Here is a 19,651-nt window from a genome sequence, read left to right as displayed (position 1 = left end):
GTGGCAACGGCGTTATGACATTAACGACATTTCATGAGTGCCAACCTTACTCCGTTCTAGTTGTAAAATTTTGAGAAAATTATTTCATGGCCAACCGACTGCTAAAATAAATGTGAATGGAGTATAGTCTCGTTAAAACTTGTTTTGATCCTTCAGAACACATCCTCTACCCCTGTTTTATCTCCAGTGTTCCTATATGAATATTGTCAACGTAATTGCAACTGGAGTTGTCGAAATTTCGAACCGCCAAATGAAAGTTCAATAAAAAACAAAGATTTTGATCAAATGTGGACCTCCCTTATTTTCTGAGTTGTCGAAAATGTTTATTAAGAAAAGTTGTATAGACAATTAAGAACGATATTCTAATTTGAAAGCTTGAATACCTACCTTACAATGTATTCTTTAATTTCCTTGGTTTAAACTTGAGACAAATTATGTATATGATTTTCACAAAATTTTTTTTTCATTTTTTCAACCAAATCTACGTTTTTATTGCAAACTTTGTGAAACTTGTTATTCTGTATATGTTAGGTTTTATTTTTTATTTAAAGTAATGAAACAAAACTTCATCTGTTTTTTTCTAATTAGTTGTTTATTCACTGAGTTAGTTTTTCATTAATGTTTTTCCATTAAATTTACGTCATAGACTTGAAAATTTGATTTTTGGTCTGAAACCATGTTGAAGTCTCGAAAGTAGTCGTCAGCCACCAGAATAAAGTTTTCGGAAAAAGGACTTTCTGTTTCTTTATTTATGAATTTTTGATGTGTCAAAAAAGCAACTGAAAAAAAAGTGTTCTATTCCACGAGTGTTGAAATTGATCAAGGAGTCGAAAACACAATCGGTATAATTGAGAGACATGAAAATTTATTGCACACCCATAATTTGCGATTGGAACCCTGAAAGCATTTTTATTTTGATACCTGTCACACCTCCAGAAGCTTTCAAGACCCTATTAATTAACCATTCCGTCGCAGTTAATAATATGTTGCAATAATTAACTCAATCTGCAGACTGTGACATAAATCATTGGAAAATCTTGAATTTCGCGGTGTACCCGCGAAATCCGAAACAAAAACAAACGTGATTCACGGCGGTCTGAATCTGAAACCGCGTGGTGGCTGAGCGTGCGCTCCCAAAACTCGAAACCCTATTGGCCGCTGATAAAAGACGAACAGCTAGATAGTGGGCTTGAATGAAAGAGCGGCTATTCAGAAAACGCTCTCCGGCAGTGCGTTTTCAAAGCTTGTTGGGCTTTAGACGGACGCGAAGGCCGCTCATAGGGCTCGAACTCGCGAACGTTTGGGCAGATTTTATCGCGAAAATTTCCCTGACAAAAATATGACTGAATTCGACATAAGTTGATGAAATTAAAATATTTTAGACTTTTTTGAAAGACTTCTATGATTTTTTAATGCGTGTGTGATTGTCTTGTTCTGATTAGTTTACGTGTTTTGATTCCTCAAAGTGCTTCGTTCTTCGAGGCTGAAAGAATTGATGTGCTTCTTCATAACCAAGTAGGTTTTGGATTGAGGAGACCAGAGGTTTTTCGGAGATTGAAATTTAACGAAAGTTTTGATTTGTTGAATGATCCAATAGATTTATATACCCATTTGTTGATATTTATTAGGACGTTCATTTATTAGCTGTCATAGGAACATTAGGTTTTGCAAGATTTGGAGAAATTCCAGCTATATATTCAGAATTGTTTCTGAATTTGAAATTTTTATTTTGAATGCTTGAAATGCAATTTTTTTTATTATTACATCGAATCCTTTCGGAAAATACTGGCTTTCCAATTTTCGAATATATCCAAGTGAAAAATCAATCTGGATATTAGATATAAAAATTTATCTTGAGAGAAATATGGATGAAGAAATTTCAAATACAAGGTGCTGTTCTTGATAATTTGCAATGAAAATATATTCTGTCAATTATCATAAACTGACGTGGAATGACTGAAATTTCATATTTTCTTTTTTCTCAATAATTTTGGATACTGTTTTGGGAGATTTTGAGGGAATGATAATGATGAAAATAAGGAATTCTATAAGCTAACTGTATGTAGATGACAAGGATTCATGAAAACACTATCATTATTATAATTTCAAATGAATCAAACTTTTTTGTAGTCAAATTTTTTTTACAAAAAGATGGTATCTCGAATGAAATGAAGAAAATGATGTATTATTATTGATTTTTAGTCAAAATTTCATGTTTAATTTGTGAAAATTTTGGAGGAGAACACAAGATCCATAACCAGTAAATTTCCCGCTCTAGGTTTATCTAATAAAATATGTAAACGATTGCGATACATTTTCTGAATTTTTTATCAGTGCTAATCTTGTTACTTCCAAATGATTCTTGATATATTCGCAATATTAGTTTCTGCCTCTCATTTCACCTTGCGAAGTAAAAGTTATTTGCTTATCTGTTTAGAATCAATGCAAAATCATAACCATCCTTTAAAAGGACTGATTGACGATTATATTTCCGCAATACAATAATTGACAGTGACAATAGCATTAATTTCTTCTCTATTTCTTGAATATTCTTTCATCTGATTAAAAAATAAATATTTCTCTATTTCTATCACTTTTTTTGTTAATTGATTTCAAAAGAAAAATTCACATGTACATCAAATCGTAACAATTCTTTGTAAAATATCAGAAAATGTGATGAGGAACTTAGCGTCTTCAGGAATGCGGATGTTGATTTTATTCATTCGTGCAGGCTGTATTTTAGGATTCATCATCCATTTATTATTTTTGCATATCTGGTATAGACGAATATTAATGACAGATTATCGATATCATTCATAAACATCGACATAGTGACATTATGAATAAGTGATTTTTTGACATTATAATACAGGAAGCATCTAGAAAAAAGGTTAAATTCATATTTTGGCAGAGAAAAATTATGAGTTTTGAAAAAGTTTCATCAGAAAATTAGGAATAATTTGACGTTCCAAAATGCTTTTTCGTTCCACTTCTTGTAAAATAGCCACAGCTAAAAAATATTTTTCCCTAATCATACATACACATTATATCGAGCATTACATTCAAGGCCAGTCACGGGGAACTGTACAGGGTGGGCAAAATTCGTTGTCTACTGAGGGCATCCCGAGATTTTGTCTCAATTTTTATTCATAACTCAAAATTTAGAAATGATAGACCGATTCTGTTATCAGATTTGGATTAGTCAGGAAAAAAGAGCTTGAGGATGTGTCATCTGTTTTCTTCTAGCTCCTACAGTTCTCGAGATCTCCTCAGTAGATAACGAATTTTGCCCATCCTGTACATATACCTACCAGGTATAGAGGGTGAAATTCAGGATGCTATAACTCCAAAACAGGGGTCTCCTGGCAAAAATGAATAAAGGTGGTCTTCTAATTTTTTTTCGAGAATCGGCGAACAAATTCTTTTCCATTAATTTCGAGGCAGCCTGTAGATTGTCCGCATCAGAAGTTATCAATCCGTTCCATTTCCCTATTTCCGATTTTAGGTCGATTTTGCAACGTTTCCTGTGCGAGAACGTCAAACATGTTAACTCTTCATCAGACCAAATGCTACCCATCAGCGACCGCAAACGGAATCTAAAATAAACACACGGTTGCCCAAAAATCGTTCAAGAAGCGACACCGAGGAAATTGGGCAACTGCAGGCCGCTAATTGATAAACGTTTCCTTCTCTAATGAGATAATAGTTTTTCTCTCGTTTGCCGCTATCAAAGGAAGATAAACAGCGATCGATTCCTTCTCCCTGATAGTTGAGAAATAGGATGGGTTTTCTAGGTTAGCGGCACGGTGATTTGAAAGGCAATTGGATTGCCTTTGAAGCTTTCCATTTCAGTTTGTTCCAGGAAAATTGGAAAAAGCTGTAAAGTTAAAACCATTATACAGGGTGAGTCTTTGACTCGTATAAATATTTCAACGGTAGATTCTTGAGGTCAAAAGAAACCCTTTTCTTCTTTACCATTTCTTCCGAATCGGCTCGGTTTAAAAGATACAGGCTGTTGAAAAACCATAAAAAAATGCTATTTTTAGCTATATCTCACAAACGGTTTTATCGAATGAAATGAATTTCGGAATATAGTGTTTCACTTATTTGATGAATCTTTTTCGAACACAAGATATCACCCACGTGTGCCAGTTTTCTCATTATGACCATTACGTACCATAAAAATACCAAAAATTCAAAGAACCCAACTCTTGCAACTCAGTTGGATGCTAGCTAATGAATATTTGAACGCTTTGTAAAATAAAAGTATTCTTCATATTTTTTCGTATAATACGACGTTTTCGAGTAATTTGATGTTCAAAAATCAAAAAGTATCTGTGAAATTTGAAAATTTGGGTACTTTGGCTGAATACAACTCTGTTTAAAAGATCCACAAATGTGTAGTGTCACAGATTTAGCTAGTTATTCTGAAGGTAATTTTGTTTTTCCAGGGGTGGCACAGCTCATTATGAAAACTTAAAATGGCTATATCTTTTCATCATGGCCGAATCAGAAAAAATGGTACATATAGGAAGAAGTATTTCTTTTGACCTCAGGAATTTACTGTTAAAATATTTGTAGCAGTCAAAGACTCACCCTGTATTAGAAAATTAAATGAAGGTCTGTACCTATATCAGAAGCTTTTGGTAAAAATCTTCAAACCTCTATTTTAGAGCAGATTTTCCTCGTTCTTCATTGCACTGTAGATTAAACAGGATCTTTTTAAAGAGATTACGAAAAATAGCGCGTACCTTGAATATTTTTCTTCCCTGAAATCAAAGTGTCATGGAAATCGGTTGGCTTCGAAGTAGGGTAGATTTCATTTGATGTCACATTCATTTTCTTATTAATTCCATGCCAGTCAGGAGTTCTCTTAAAATGAAGAATTATTTTACATTAAATTATTAAAAATGTTAAAATTGGCAATCGTAGGTTATCTTCGAAAAAGACTCATGCCCTCACAGTCTTTTTCATAGAATTTTCGAAGTTGAACTGGATCATGTTGTCCTATCTGTTATAATATCCTCCGAGGCTTATTCAGCGTCTGCCATAAAAGCTTGAAATAAATGGCTTCATTCAAGACTTGATTACGAAAAATCGATATTGTTCGTCATCATTAAAAACAATGAATTTTACTCTGGTATCTGATAAAAATATAATATTATTCGCTAAAAATATAAAATTCAAGGTCAACCACAACGCCTAACAAAATAAACAATTGTTATTGTGGTTTCACTTGAAGAATTATAGAAGTAAAGAAAATTTCTTTTTCCTCCATTACTGAAATATAACTTCATTTTGCTAGATCGTTTTTGGGTGGAACACCCCATTACTCAATTCAATACATAAATCTTGCATGGCAGAGTAACAAAAGATTGAATTTTTCGTTTCCCCACAATTCCATGAGTGATTATGTGAAATTCGTAGTAATCGCACTTAAAAAAAATTCCCCTATCAATCAAGCCATTCGCATTGGCAACTGCCACTGACATCTCATTCCTGACAACGAATTATACGATCATTGAGATTTATTTTTCCTCGCAACAAGAACCAGTCCATTCCCCAACTTTTCCTCGACATATTGCCACTAATCACACACTTGTCAGTGGTATCAATCACCGCTTAAAATCCCCCAAAAATAATCGTCTGAAAAATCTCCCAAATCGTTACTAATTAGTTCAGATATCCTTCCTGGAGAGCGAGGATTTCATCTAGTTGGCAACAGCCTGAATAACTGATGACACCGTTTGTCAAAACTTATTTACATTTCGGAATTAAAAGCTTTGGTTTCCAACGGTGTATTATAATAATTTTTCCGACGCTGGTTCGCGATTTATTTCGGGAGCCACTGCCTAAAATTAGACGTGGATGTTCGATTTTTTCGTGCAATGTTATCCGTTAATGTCACAGACTTATTATTCTAGCATAAGCTCAGGTGATTCACTCGAGGTTCTGACTTAAAATTATCACATTTTTCAATTCCCCATTTTCTGATATTTGTGCTTCTCGCACTGATCAAGAACTGAAATGGATATTCGAGAGGAAACTCATTTTTTGCACTCAAATCAAATTTTTGGTAATGCTGTACAGGGTGGGCAAAATTCGATGGGATTGAATGACAGCTCTGCAACTGATAGGGAAAAATGGATGACACGATGCCGACCTCGATTTTCAAAAGATTTTCAATGACCAAAACCGCACCCTTCTATTTTCTTTTGTTTTCAAGTTATAAGTGAAAACTCATTTTTCGGCTCTTCGTACTGATGCTTTTATTTCGTAAAGTATCAGTGATATCAAAAAACAAATGTTACATTCTATAGACACTTTTCATGTTGAATTCGTAGTCAAAGATTTTTTTCAGTCCGCCACTTCAGTCATATAGTAATAATTTTTATTTTTTTAAATATAAGCCCTGTGTTATTCTTACCTATTCCAGTTCTTTCTGATTCAGAATATGTAATATGAGTCGTCTCTCTAATTGTTCTTCCAATAAAAAAACTCAAAAACTTGTTCGGTCAAGTTGGCAGGTCATTTTCATTGATAGATAATGAACTTTATGCTCCTAAATTGTGTCAGCACTACATGCTCTTCAAGAATGTTCCTTATATACTTATCAGCATTCATAGCTCCATTATCAACGACCACTAGGTCTGTGCGAGCAGTCAAAGATATTCCACCCCATACCATAATCGATCCTTCCCCGAAACCAGTAGTATTCAGGAAATTGCACTGAGCATATCTTTCATGTGGACGTCTGTATACAAGGGAACGTCGATCACAATGGTAGAGGCAGAATCTAGACTCATCTGTGAAGAGAACTCTTTCCCAATCGGCCTCTTCCCAATGGATATGCTCTCTCGCAAAATCCAAACGCGCCCTTCGATGGGCTGGGGTAAGAGCTGGGCCTCTTGCCGCGACACGAGGCCTTTAATCATATTCTCTGAGGTGATTTCTTATCGTCTGAGTGCTAATTTCCACCTGATGAGTTTGCTCAAGCTGAATTTGAAGGAGGCGTTCTTGAATGGCAGTTGTTACCCGTGGTCTACCCTGTCCTGGTCTTCGGACATTCATACCTGTCTCCCTGAATCGCTGCAACATTCTGGACACACTTGTATGGGAAACTACAAACCTTTCTGCAATTCTTGTGTATGGTCCACCCTTCTTCTCGCAAAACTACCGCTTGGGCACATTCCTCTTGGGTCAAATTGCGTTTTTCGCGTTGCATAGCGATCGAGTGTAGAAAATCAAACGAAAGAAAAACTATTGATCACTAGAATTGATCGAGAACAACTGATTTTAGAATGGAGCCAATACATTCAAAATCTGATAATATCATCTTTTTTTATTCATGCTGGGAAAAAACATCTGTATTGAAGAAAATCGTAGAAAATGGATAACATATGCATGCATAATTCTGATAAAAATAATTATCATTGAGAACACCTTCAGTTGTAGGGGAGAGTTCCTTTGAATCGGACGGCCCATGAACCGGACGCTACAGTTTTCTACTACACTCGATAGTAATTTAGCATCCTTTACGTAAATCCTATTTTTGCAACATCGATCGATATCACTTGGAAAATGGCCGACCTTGTGGCTCGCGCCTTGTTGCAAAAATGGGATTTACGTAAAGGGTGCTAAATTACCATCGAGTGTAGTAGAAAACTGTATCGTCCGGTTCATGGGCCGTCCGATTCAAAGGAACTCTCCCCTAGAATAAGTTTGAGATATGGCCTTCATGAAACTCATGAGGGCGGAAAGTAAGAATCTATTGCGACATTTTTGGATCACTTTATCTCTATACATGTAAGACTCTATGGTCTTTAATGCATCTACTCCCTCCCTTCATCTTCCAGATGACGAACCACCCCCTCTGCGAGCCGTAACCACGAAAATGATGACATGATTTCAACACTGCTAGCCTTACCTTCGACGACCTCATCATTCAATCCAACCACCGCCTTCGACTTCAATGAGACCACCAGCAACTTCCTCTACCTGTCCACCACCGAGGATGACTTCTTCTTCAACGGCACCTTCCCCAACGGCACCAACTTGACCTTCACCAACTTCAAGACGCCGGTCTTCCCCACGTACCTAAGGGTGATATCCATGGTGTTCTGCATCATCATTATGTGTTTAGGTGTTATCGGTAACGTCATGGTGCCCATAGTTATTTTTAAGACGAAAGACATGCGAAACAGCACCAACATATTCCTGGTGAACCTTGCCGTCGCCGACCTCATGGTGCTGTTGGTGTGCACCCCCACGGTGCTGGTGGAGGTCAATTCGGCCTTGGAGACGTGGGTGCTGGGACGGGAGATGTGTGAGTACCTTTATTTTTACACGTTTTAGTGGTTGCGATAGTTTGGATGGACAATTTCATGTTCATTATTTGCTCGAACTATTTCCAAAATCAGATTCGAGTATTTGACCGTTTACTTTACAAGTTTCAACGTCAAACAATTATTATAGCATGTGTATGATATACAGTTCTAGCAGAGGTTAGCGTAACGGGGTACCATACAAATTGGAGTATGATACAAGAGCTTAGGGAGAAACCCTAGTAAAAAAAACCTTCCTTCTCGTAAGTGTAGTGGATTGAAAGAGATGAAACTGTCTACAAAATAAGCTGAAATATTTCATATTGAAGGCATCTTGCACTGCAAAAATGGATCCTTTCCTCGAAGCAAAAGAAAATCCAGGGAGTATTCTCCAAGTTACCAAAAAATTGTATCTGAAATGAAAAAAACAAGAGCAGAAAAACGTGAGATAATAACAAAAAGTTCTATATGTTAGGTTGACCTAAAATTCACAACCCAATTCAAGAAAGATGCGGAAATTTTAGGGCTATATATGCAATATAGCCCTAAAATTATCCTAGTCTTCTAGTGTCTGTTCTTGGTGAATACACATAATAATCACAAAATTCATGGTTTGAATCGAATACTACTTTCTGGTACAGAACAACATACAAAGTAGGTACCATAAGATCTTCTTTTTCCTGTTGAGTTCATGTGTTAATATGAATATTATTGGGTTGACCCCTTCTAAGGGTCCCATAACCGAATAACTGTGTCAATTTTCGGCAAGACGAAACTAATCGAATATGTAAAACGGGTATAGAGATTGAATGTGAGGGTCCCAACAGTTTGGAGATATCCTTGAAGCGGTTTCCACGATATTCCGTTGAATAACGATGAGGTTTCTCGGACAAGGGTTCGCATTGGCTCATAAAAATACTGGCTTCAACCCGCACTTTCACCCTTGTGTTATGAGTATCGAAGAATAATTTTGTCCGGTAGACAAATACTGTCGACATCATTAGACCAGGAGAATTTTTGTTTTGGTTCCTAAAAATTGCTAACAAGCTGGAAGAGATCTACGAGGATGTATTGATATCTAGTTAGCCTAGACCACTTCCATGCATAAAAAATATTGCGTTACTATAGCAACGAACAATAACTCATTAGAAGTGTCAGTGTAAAGTTTGAGGTTAAAAAAGTAAAACAGAGTTACGCAATAAATTAAAAGAAAGAAGATGTCCACCGAAATTGTGAAAATCGATAAATTGGAGTATTTAGCCATCATCAAGTACCAGTATTTAAAAGGGTTAAGAGGTAAGTAGATTTACGAAGATATGCCTAATACCCTTGGTGGTCAATGTCCTTCGTATGCGACAGTGAAAAATTGGAGTGCAAGCTTCAAAAGAGGTAAATTCTCCATTGAAAATGATGACCGATCGGGAAGGCCAGTTTCTGTGTCAGTCCCCGAAAATATTGATGCAGTTCATGACATGATTTTATCAAACCGTCGAATTGGGCTAAAACGGATATCTGAAGCACTGAATATTTCATACGAACGCTTTAATCATATAGTTCACGTCAATTTGGACATGAGAAAAATTGGATGAGACTTGGGCACATTTCTACTATCCAGAAACGAAGCAACAATCGATGGAATGGCGAAACTCTGGTTCTCGAAGACCTTAGAAGTTTCGTGTCCAAAAATCTGCTGAAAAAGTTCTTGCTTCAGTTTTTTGGGATTGCCATGGAGGAATCATAATTGATTTTTTGGATAAGGGTAGAACAATAACCAGATATTACTGTTCGACATTACTGACCAGTCTACGGGAAAAAAATTAAGGAGAAAAACACGGAAAGTTATCCAAAGGTGTTTTGTTTTTGCAGGACAACGCCCCCGCACACAAATCTCGTATTGCCATGCAAAAAATTCGGGTTTTAGGGTTTGAATTACTGTAACACCCCCCTTATTCACCAGATTTGGCTACATCCGACTATCATCTCTTTCCTCAACTGAAAAAAATATTTAAAAGTTCGTAAATTTTCTTTCAACGAGGAGGTAATGAAAGCTGTTCACGTCAATTTGGACATGAGAAAAATTGCTGCAAATTGGAACCCCAAATGTTTGAATGTTGACCAAAAGCGTGCAAGGGTAGAAGCATCGCGTTCGATCTGTGCTCGATTTGAAAACGATGTAGACTTCGTAAACCGAATTGTTACTATGGATGAGACTTGGGTATATTTCTACGATCCAGAAACGAAGCAACAATCGATGGAATGGCGACACTCTGGTTCTCGAAGACCTAAGAAGTTTCGTGTCCAAAAATCTGCTGGAAAAGTTCTTGCTTCAGTTTTTTGGGATTGCCATGGAGTAATCATGATTGATTTTTTGGATAATGGTAGAACAATAACCGGAGATTACTATTCGACATTACTGACCACTCTACGGGAAGAAATTAAAGAGAAAAGACGCGGAAAGCTATCCAAAGGTGTTTTGTTTTTGCAGGACAACACCCCTGCACACAAATCTCATGTTGCCATGCAAAAAATTCGTAATTTACGGTTTGAATTACTAGAACAACCCCCTTATTCTCCAGATTTGGCTCCATTCGACTATCATCTTTTTCCTCAACTGAAAAAAGTTTAAAAGGTAGTAAATTTTCCTCCAACGAGGAGGTAATAAAAGCTGTTTGGTCTGGTTTGCAGAGCAAGAAGAGTCTTTTTTTTTAAAGGTCTAGAGACGCAGGTTCGCTGTAATAAATGTTTCCAATTAAGAGAAGAATATGTTGAGTAATAAAACATTTTGACATTGAAATTGTTTGGTTCTATAATAAGCTAAGAATTTTTCAATATATCCTCGTATAACAAGTACGCAATTCTTCACTGTTGAGCAGTGTATTTTTGATACACGATATCTACATATCTTTTTTCATTAAGAGCCTCAAGTTTTTCCAATCCCTTCAACAGCATCCAGACATCATCCAGTATTAAATCCCAAAAGTTTAAACCCGCTTGTTTTTCTTCATTCACAACAGAAAGGAGACCGTAGTTCAGGGTGAGTTGTCTCCGGTAATGACGAGAAATAATTCATGTTAGGAATGTCCCTCAATCTTGGCGAATAAACATGGAATGGCTCTCAAGAATTCCTTGAAATTTCGTTTGGTTCTATAGTAGGCTAAGAATTTTTCAATGTATCCACGTAATGGATAACAGTTGCACAAAGCTCGTGAAATTATCGATTAAATTCATGTTATGAAAATTGGAAAGGCAGAGGATCTCTAGCTCTAGCTAATTCGAATAATCTCATCGAGGACCTCATTGCATAAACATTAATTTTTCCTGATTCCCGAGAGAACCAATCTTGAAATTCCAAGCACCTCAGACTTGAAATCCGATCGGTAAGGCGGTCAGGGGAGTACTCAAGGACAACGTCGTCTGATGCTTACATCAAGAGCCGACCCTGATTAACTCCCCGACCCCGGGGATGAATATTAGAGATAAATTATTCCCCGATGAAGGAGGAAGCTCCAGAGGGAACATCAATTCTCATCATTTTCCCGTTTCTCCGGTCCCGATGCGACGCTTTCTGACCTTGGTAACCTTTGATTCCTTGGATAGCACAGTCCGTGAAAAAAGCGTAGTCGCGGACATAAATCGCGGTTGGCCGTTGACCGAGCGAACTGGTCGCGATGATACAGAAGTTTTTCGCATCGGACGAAACTATTGCCACAAAATAAATCGTTTCCTAATCGAGATCTGATCACGCAGGGGCTCGTCGGCCTAATTTTCGGAGAGTTGGCCATATAAATCCCTTTGTTTCAATATGAGAGTATCGTTTCTGTCAGCTGACAAGGTTTTTCACTTCGTTAATCTGTTTTTTAGGGGAAAAACTGGGAGATACGAAAATTATTCGTTACTTCCGTTTGAAAAAATAATGGCACTATTGTTTGATCACCCATAGAAGATGACAGTTGAAAAAAGTGCGGCTGATAATTACTAAAGATGCGGAAACAATGTAGGTTGTGATGCCTTGCCAAAAACACTCATATTTCGTGAAGAAACATTAGGTCAAATATTCACCCCTTAATCTGAGATATGACGTGTTAAAAATGGGGACTTTTCTGAAGTTCTCGGTGATAAAACTCGAAGAACAAGTAATATTTCGATATACTTATTATTTTTTATCATTCTAAGCATAAAACTAAGCTCATCGGCCTACGATTTGCAGGTTTTGAGGTATACCGCCCCTCAAACCCACCACAACTTCTCGCAGAATGCAAATTTGCAGGTGAACTATGGAACTATGGAGTGTTTGTCAAAAAATACATAGAGTCATTCGGGGTAACTGAGCGCAGTGGGTAAGTGTGCGCAGTGCGTATATCTCGAATATGCAATGTATGAAAGAGGGGTTCATTTGGGTGAAGCAAGGGCGCAGAATCGCCATATAAGTTTTTCATAGGAGTGCCCCGTGCCACGTTTCTTCAACTTTTTATTTCGAGTCAATCAAATTTACTAGTTTTCTTGTTAATTTTTAGCATCTCTGCACATTCTGCCAGGTCCAAGTTCCGAATCCCTCAGTCTTAAACAATATTTTATTCGATCATGGGCATATTAATCTAAATATATAATAAAAAATTTTAGGTTTCTTAGCTGCTCAACTCTATAAGAACGTCAATTCAAATTTTGGCTTACTGGGGAAAGTGTGCGCGGGTAAGTGTGCGCATAGATTCATTATATGGGCATTAGTTCAGTGAGGAATAAATTATGACATTGTTGATTTTCTTGGTTAAGACTAGATCAATATTGTCCTATTTGTTCAGAAAAATATGAAGAGCCACCAACAGGGGAATGTATCAAGTGTTGTGTTCACCAAGAATTATGGCACGAACAATAATGCACTGCTTGTAAAAAAGCGCTTCTGTATTGACAAAAAACAGCATTTCTCTAATATCGTTACATTTTGATGACATTATTTTGTAATTTGTTTTGATTGTGTGGTTCACTAAGCACTGCGGTCACTTACCCCGTGAGGGTGCGCACACTTACCCGCAATACGGGGCATGTGAACGCACTCCGACTTTCTCTATTAAATTCTTTTTTGCGGAAAGAAAACGTTTTGTTTGTTTGCTTTTTGATGTTTTCTTCTAGATTAGAAAATTCTCTATCTTATGAATATGTTTTAATTTTCCTAGCTTCAATATTTGAAACAGGGTATGGCTTGAAAGGCAAAAGTGCGCACAGTTGCCCCGAATGACTCTACTCGTGCACTAAAATATGAAGTTTCCACAAAAAAGGGCCTGAAATAGTAGAAAACACTAAGCGTTTTCAACAGTTTTTTGATACTGGGTGTACATGGTGGGCAAAATACGTTGTCCACTGAGGGCATCTTGAGAACTATAAGAGTCAGAAGAACACGGATGGCACATTTCCGAGCTCTTTTTCAGAGAAACAAGAATGGTGAAAACCGTAGCCTCCTACGATTCTTCGTTTTGGAGTTATTAGCAAACAATGAGGTTTTGACGATTTCGAAAAATTGTCATAACTTTTTTGCTTTGAGGTTACAGATCTGAAACTTGAACTTTCTACAGTCACTTTTTCACGTAGGATCCACGAGCTCAAAATATTAGGCGAGCTTTCGTTTTTTGAAATGCAAACTTTAATTGAATTTGTTATTTTTAAATTGGAAAAAATGTTTTTTTCAGTAGATTTTACGTATAAAAGTGCCTAAGGAAGTTCAAGTTTTAGATCTGTAACTTCGTCAAACTCTCAATATTTGCTGATAACTCAAAAACGGAGTATCTCAGGAGGCTACGGTTTTTACCATTTTTTGTTTCTCCGAAAAAGAGCTAGGAAATGTGTCATCTATTTTCTTCTAGGTCTAATAGTTCTCGAGGTCCCCTCAATAGACAATGAATTTTGTACACCCTGTACAAACTAGTTCAGTCCGCTTTTTATTGTCAAAAATGCATTTATTCCAGAACAAATTGAATGAACATTATTCGAAGTAAAGTTTGATTCATTTTGAACAGATAAGCTCTCTTGTAGCTTCTTCTTAAAAGTAACAGTTTTGAGCTTGTTACTTTGATGTATTCAGTGGGAGATTATCATTGTGACATGTTTTTTTTGCCTTTTCTCTGGTTTATATTTAGACATAGAGACCTGGACTGAGCAATACTAGCATGAAAATTGGCTATTTTGTAGAAAGAGAGCTCGTCAGGCCAATACCTGTCTCTTTTCTGTTGACATAGACGTGAGTATGGACCAATCAAAATTCTAGAAAAAGACAACTAGCTGGCCTGATGTTCGGTTTCTCCCTGTCACTTTTTGGGCCATATTTTATGCACAGATGGAATGGGAATGCAGAGTCCATGTATCTATGTCTATGGGGTCATAAGAAAAAATATCTTAAAACTGCTTTTCAGATGTCATCTTAGAAGAGTGTATCTGAGCTGCTCAAAAAAATATATATGAAAGACCCACACTATTTTTGACAAGGAATCACCTCTTAAATTTGTTCGCAACTGATGTATACAAGGTGAGTCTTTGACTCGTACAAATATTTCAACAGTTGATTCTTGAGGTCAAAAGAAACACTTTTTTCCTCTACCATTTTTTCTGAATCGGCTAGGTTTGAAAGATACAAGCTGTTGAAAAACCTTTATAAAAATGTTATCAAATGAAATGAATTTCGTAATATAGTTTTTCATTTATTTGATGAATCTTTATCGAACACAATATATCATCCATGTCTTCCAGTTTTCTCATTATGACCATGACGTACCATAAAAATTCCAAAACCTCAAGGAACCCAACTCTTGAAATAAAGTTGGTCGCTGACTAATGAATATTTGAACGTTTTGTAAAATAAAAGTATTCTTCATATTTTCTCATAAAGTGCGCCGTTTTCGAGTTATTTGATGTACAAAAATAAAAAATATCCGTGACATTTGAAAAATTGGCACTTTGGCTGAATACAACTCTGTATTCAAAAGATTTACAGATTTGTAGTGCCACAGATTTAGGTAGTTTTTCTGAAGGTTATATGTTTTTCCAGGGGTGGCACAGCTCATTAAGAAAACTTAAAATGGCTATATCTTTTTATCAGGACCGAATCGGAAAAAATGATGTGGAAAAAAAGTGTTTCTTCTGACCTCAAGAATCTACTGTTAAAATTTTTGTACTAGTCAAAGTACTAGATCTCGGGGGTGACCTTTCCAACTTTTTTCAACTTCGAAATGAAAAAAGCTCGTTCAAAACGTTGCTGTTTTGCATTCTTTACCCTTTAAAATGTAAAATCAATAGAAAAAATATTTTTAAACCCGGCATAATCGATTTCAACCTTATCTACCCCCAAATTTTGAGATTCACCCCAAACTTAATATTTCAACAGAGTTTCTCCACATCACAAAGTAAAGGGGTGTACTATACAGTGTGACTTGAACATTGTTTCGAAGAAAACAAGGTGACGCGAAGAAGATAACAACATCGGAGCCTTCCTGTCCAAAATAAGGCTCGTATAATTCCCAGAAACCCAAATCCGAACGGCCCCTCGTTTCGACACGGTCTCAACGACCGTGAAACGCTGAAACGACGTGATTAAGTTTTACACCGTGACGTTTTAACAATCCAGAAAAGCAAAAGTAGAATAGATATCAAAGACGTGTGTGGGTATTTTTAGTTCTGGTTCTGCCTTGCAAATCCGCGCCGATTGTGTGTGTGTGTGTGTGTGTGTGTCGTGTAATTTACGACCACGCTTGAACAAACACGCATAAAAATTCGCCACCGTGAGGAAGTGCAGACCGCGATACGTTTAATTATGTAATTTCGAGAGAAAGATCGGTTCTGGCGACTCCTAAGGTCGTACGGAACCATTAGCGTGGCCGGCAAAATTCTCTCGAAGATTATGGCTAATCGTCTGATTCCACCCTTAGAAAAGCTTTTGCCTGAATCCCAGTGAGGCTTTCGACCAAATCGAGGTACGGTGGACCTAATTTCCACACTGCGACAGCTGCAAGAGAAGGCCCGTGAACAACAATCAAGGATCTATACAGCCTACATCGATTTAAGTAACTTCGACTCGGTGAATCGGAGAGCGCTATGGAAAATCATGGGACACCTTGGAGTACCCGAAAAATACCGGTGTAAAAGCCTTCATACCAACAACACTGCTAGAATACAGCATAATGGCTTTACGACCGACCATTTCTCAACCATCTCTGGAATAAAACAAGGCTGCTGTTAGCGCCTTTATTGTTCAATATTTTCGCCATAGCTGTCTCGATAATTGCTGACATGAGTATGCCTGTAAGAGGTGTTGGAATAAGATTCAGATTTGATGGAGGCCTATTTAACCTCAGAGCAGAAACCCGTTCAAAGTTTATCACGGAACTTCAATATGCAGAGGAATGCGCACTTATCGCTAGCAGCCCAGAGGATCTATAGATAATGGTGGACACCTATAAACATATATACGAAGTTTTAGGCCTCAGACTCAATATCGACAAAACCAAAATCCTGGTAAGTCCGCCAGAAAGCCTTCAAACACATATCAGCCTGGAGGATCAAATTCTAGAACAGGTCGAGCAGTTCAAATACTTGGGAAGCTTCATAAATACTAGGGCTAACCTAGACACGGAAATACACAACCGTATCAATTCGGCATCACGGGCATTCTGGAAGCTAAAGGACAGAGTGTTTCAAAATCACGACCTCAATCTGAAGTCCAAGACAGCTGTTTACAAAGCAGTGGTCCTCCCAACGCTTCTTCACGGAAGCGAAAGCTGGACGCACTACAGGCGACATATTAAACAGCTTGAACAAACGCAGCAACGTCATCTAAGACAAATAATGCACATCAGATGGTTCCATAAAGTTTCGAATGCAGAAGTCTTGCAACTCGCGAGTTGTATAACAATTGAGACTCAAGTAACGAGGGCCCGACTCAGATGGAGCGGCCACATTCTGAGGATGCAAGACACAAGACTCCCCAAAATAGCTCTGTAAGGCGAATTGACAGAGGGAGCCCGGAAACCAGGAGGATACACTACATCAATCCTTAAAATCAGTTAATGCCAATCATAACCGGGAACAACTAGCGTTAGACAGGTCACAGTGGAGGTCTATGATGCACATCTTCGAGATTATGAAAACGGTATATTATGATACCCCTGTATACATAATATGTCTTTACACCATTTATTCCCGTTTGCACCGTTTTATTTGAGGTAGACTCACTTATTTCTCTGATTTCTTGAGCAGTTAAGTACCGTAGCCCCTCTGGGTACGCCAATGCTAAGTGACCCAGATAACAGTTCAGGAACACCCACTATTAATGAATTTATTACAACAATTTTTTCGTATACACGTGTGTTACGTAAGTAATCGATCAAAATTTGATGAAAATCCAACTGAAGGAAGAAAAGGAAAATCAATAGTATGTAACAGACTTCCAAGATGTCTTATTATGCATTAAGAAACACTTCGCGAGGCATACTCCTAATGAGATGGTCGATTTCCTCTTGAGGATGAGGAATCTCAATTGGTACCTATTGTCAAAGTACCGCTAGAGTCCGTGGATCAGAAAGAATTGCAGCTAGAGAAGACCTCCACCTAACTTTTTTGGTTAGATACAAAAACCACTGTGTAGATATGGTTGAAAAACTGATCTTTCCTTATCCTGATTTGATCAAATATTATTTCTAGAAATTCCTACTAACTTCATTAATACTTGGTATTCTGTTTTCTATGTTAATATTAGTAAATTGCGAGGTCAATTGTATACTTAGTTTATCCAGGTTGAGTCTTTGATTCTTACGAATATTTAACAGTAGATTCTTGTGGTCAAAAGAAACATTATTTTCATACCATTTTTTCCAATTCGGCCCTGATAAAAAGATATAGCCATTTCAAGTTTTCATAATGAGCTCTGCCACCCCTGGAAAACAAAATAACCTCCTAAATAACTAGCTAAATCTGTGACACTATATACACATCTGTGTGTGGATCTTTCAAAAAGAATTGCATTCGGTCAAAGTACCCAATTATTTAAATTTCATAGATATTTTTTATTTTTGAACATCAATTTAGTCGAAAACGGTGCATTCATTATACTAGAAAATCTGAAGAATACTTTTAGTTTACAAAACGTTAAAATATTCATTAGAAAGCATCTAAATTAGGTTCTTTGAATTTTTGGCATTTTTATGGTACGTAATGGTCAAAATGAGCAAACTTGAGGACGTGGGTAATATCTTGTATTCAAAAAAGATTCATCGAATGAATGAAGAACTATATTCCGAAATTCATTTTATTCGATGAAACCGTTCGTGAGTTAGAACTGAAAATTACATTTTTTTATGGTTTTTCAACAGCCTGTATCTTTTAAACCGAGCTGATTCAGAAAAAATGGCAAAGGAAAAAAGTGTTTCTTTTGACCCCAAGAATCTACTGTTAAAATATTTGTACGAGTCAAAGACCCACCCTGTATAGTGATTTGACACATGAAAGAAAAGTTTATTTACCCAGTAACCCTTAAATCTTAAAACATCAACTCATATCTTGAGTTTTCTTGATCGTTTTGTTCGTAGAGCAAGGATTATAATGCAGGTATGATAAAAATTCTGTTCAGTCTTTGTCCCTCATTTCATACCAGAAAACCTCCAACTACGTGCATTGAAAAAATCCACACTTTCGTGATTCTCCCGCCCTGGTACCAAAAGATACAAACTTCATTATCCATATTTCGCGGAAGTTTGGCGGAAAAATGCAGGAAACAGTCTCTGGAGGTCTATTTTTTCTCGAACCGAATAATAAGCGGAAATTATCTCATATATTTCGGCGAAAAGCGAGGAAGCCCAACCGCTGAACGAAAACAAAATTGTAGCTATAAAGCCGCCTTTAAAATGGAAATATCCTTTGTACTTGTCAGGACCTAACTGAATATTGGCCTCAAGAGACATTAAAAAAATTATATAAATATAGACACAGAAACTTCCAAAAGTCACTGCTTTCCAGTTTTCTTATGGACACTTGGAGATCGTTTTCACTGGAGAAACTTCTTGGTAACCAAGAATGCAAATAGATCAACTCTATTATGAAGCAAAATTTCAACTCTATCACTGTCCACTTTTCAAAAAATTTTGCCTCTTTGAATAACACAATGTAAGCAGTAAATTGTATATTCGAAAAGGCTAGGAATTCATCTAACTCATACTATCTGCTGCATAAAAATTTCAAGGGCCACCAGGTACATAATATAAGTAGCAATTAATGCCCGTATTTATTCAGGTTTGCCTTCGATAAACAACTGCACCAGAACAAACCGAGAAATAAGCGAGTGCAATTGGAAA

At 36.9% G+C, this 19,651-nt stretch overlaps 1 protein-coding gene across 2 annotated transcripts in view; it reads left to right on the top strand.

Annotated features, from left to right (window-relative positions):
- The first annotated feature begins 842 nt into the window (after positions 1–842).
- Positions 843–19,651, top strand: part of LOC123313042 (QRFP-like peptide receptor) — a 104,635-nt gene continuing 85,826 nt past the window's right edge. Inside the window, exons 1-2 of one of the 2 annotated variants that reach the window (XM_044897729.1) lie at positions 843–1,515; positions 7,857–8,326. In XM_044897729.1, the coding sequence (XP_044753664.1) occupies positions 7,903–8,326 (424 nt within the window). In that variant the 5' untranslated portion in view covers positions 843–1,515; positions 7,857–7,902. The remainder of the gene's footprint in view (positions 1,516–7,856; positions 8,327–19,651) is intronic. The other variant, XM_044897730.1, reaches the window with a different exon arrangement.

The sequence above is a fragment of the Coccinella septempunctata genome, chromosome 5 (assembly GCF_907165205.1).
Source record: "Coccinella septempunctata chromosome 5, icCocSept1.1, whole genome shotgun sequence".
In the NCBI taxonomy this organism is placed as follows: Eukaryota; Metazoa; Arthropoda; class Insecta; order Coleoptera; family Coccinellidae; genus Coccinella; species Coccinella septempunctata.
Note: the sequence above shows the minus strand (reverse complement) of the source record. Positions and strands in the feature narration are given on the sequence as shown.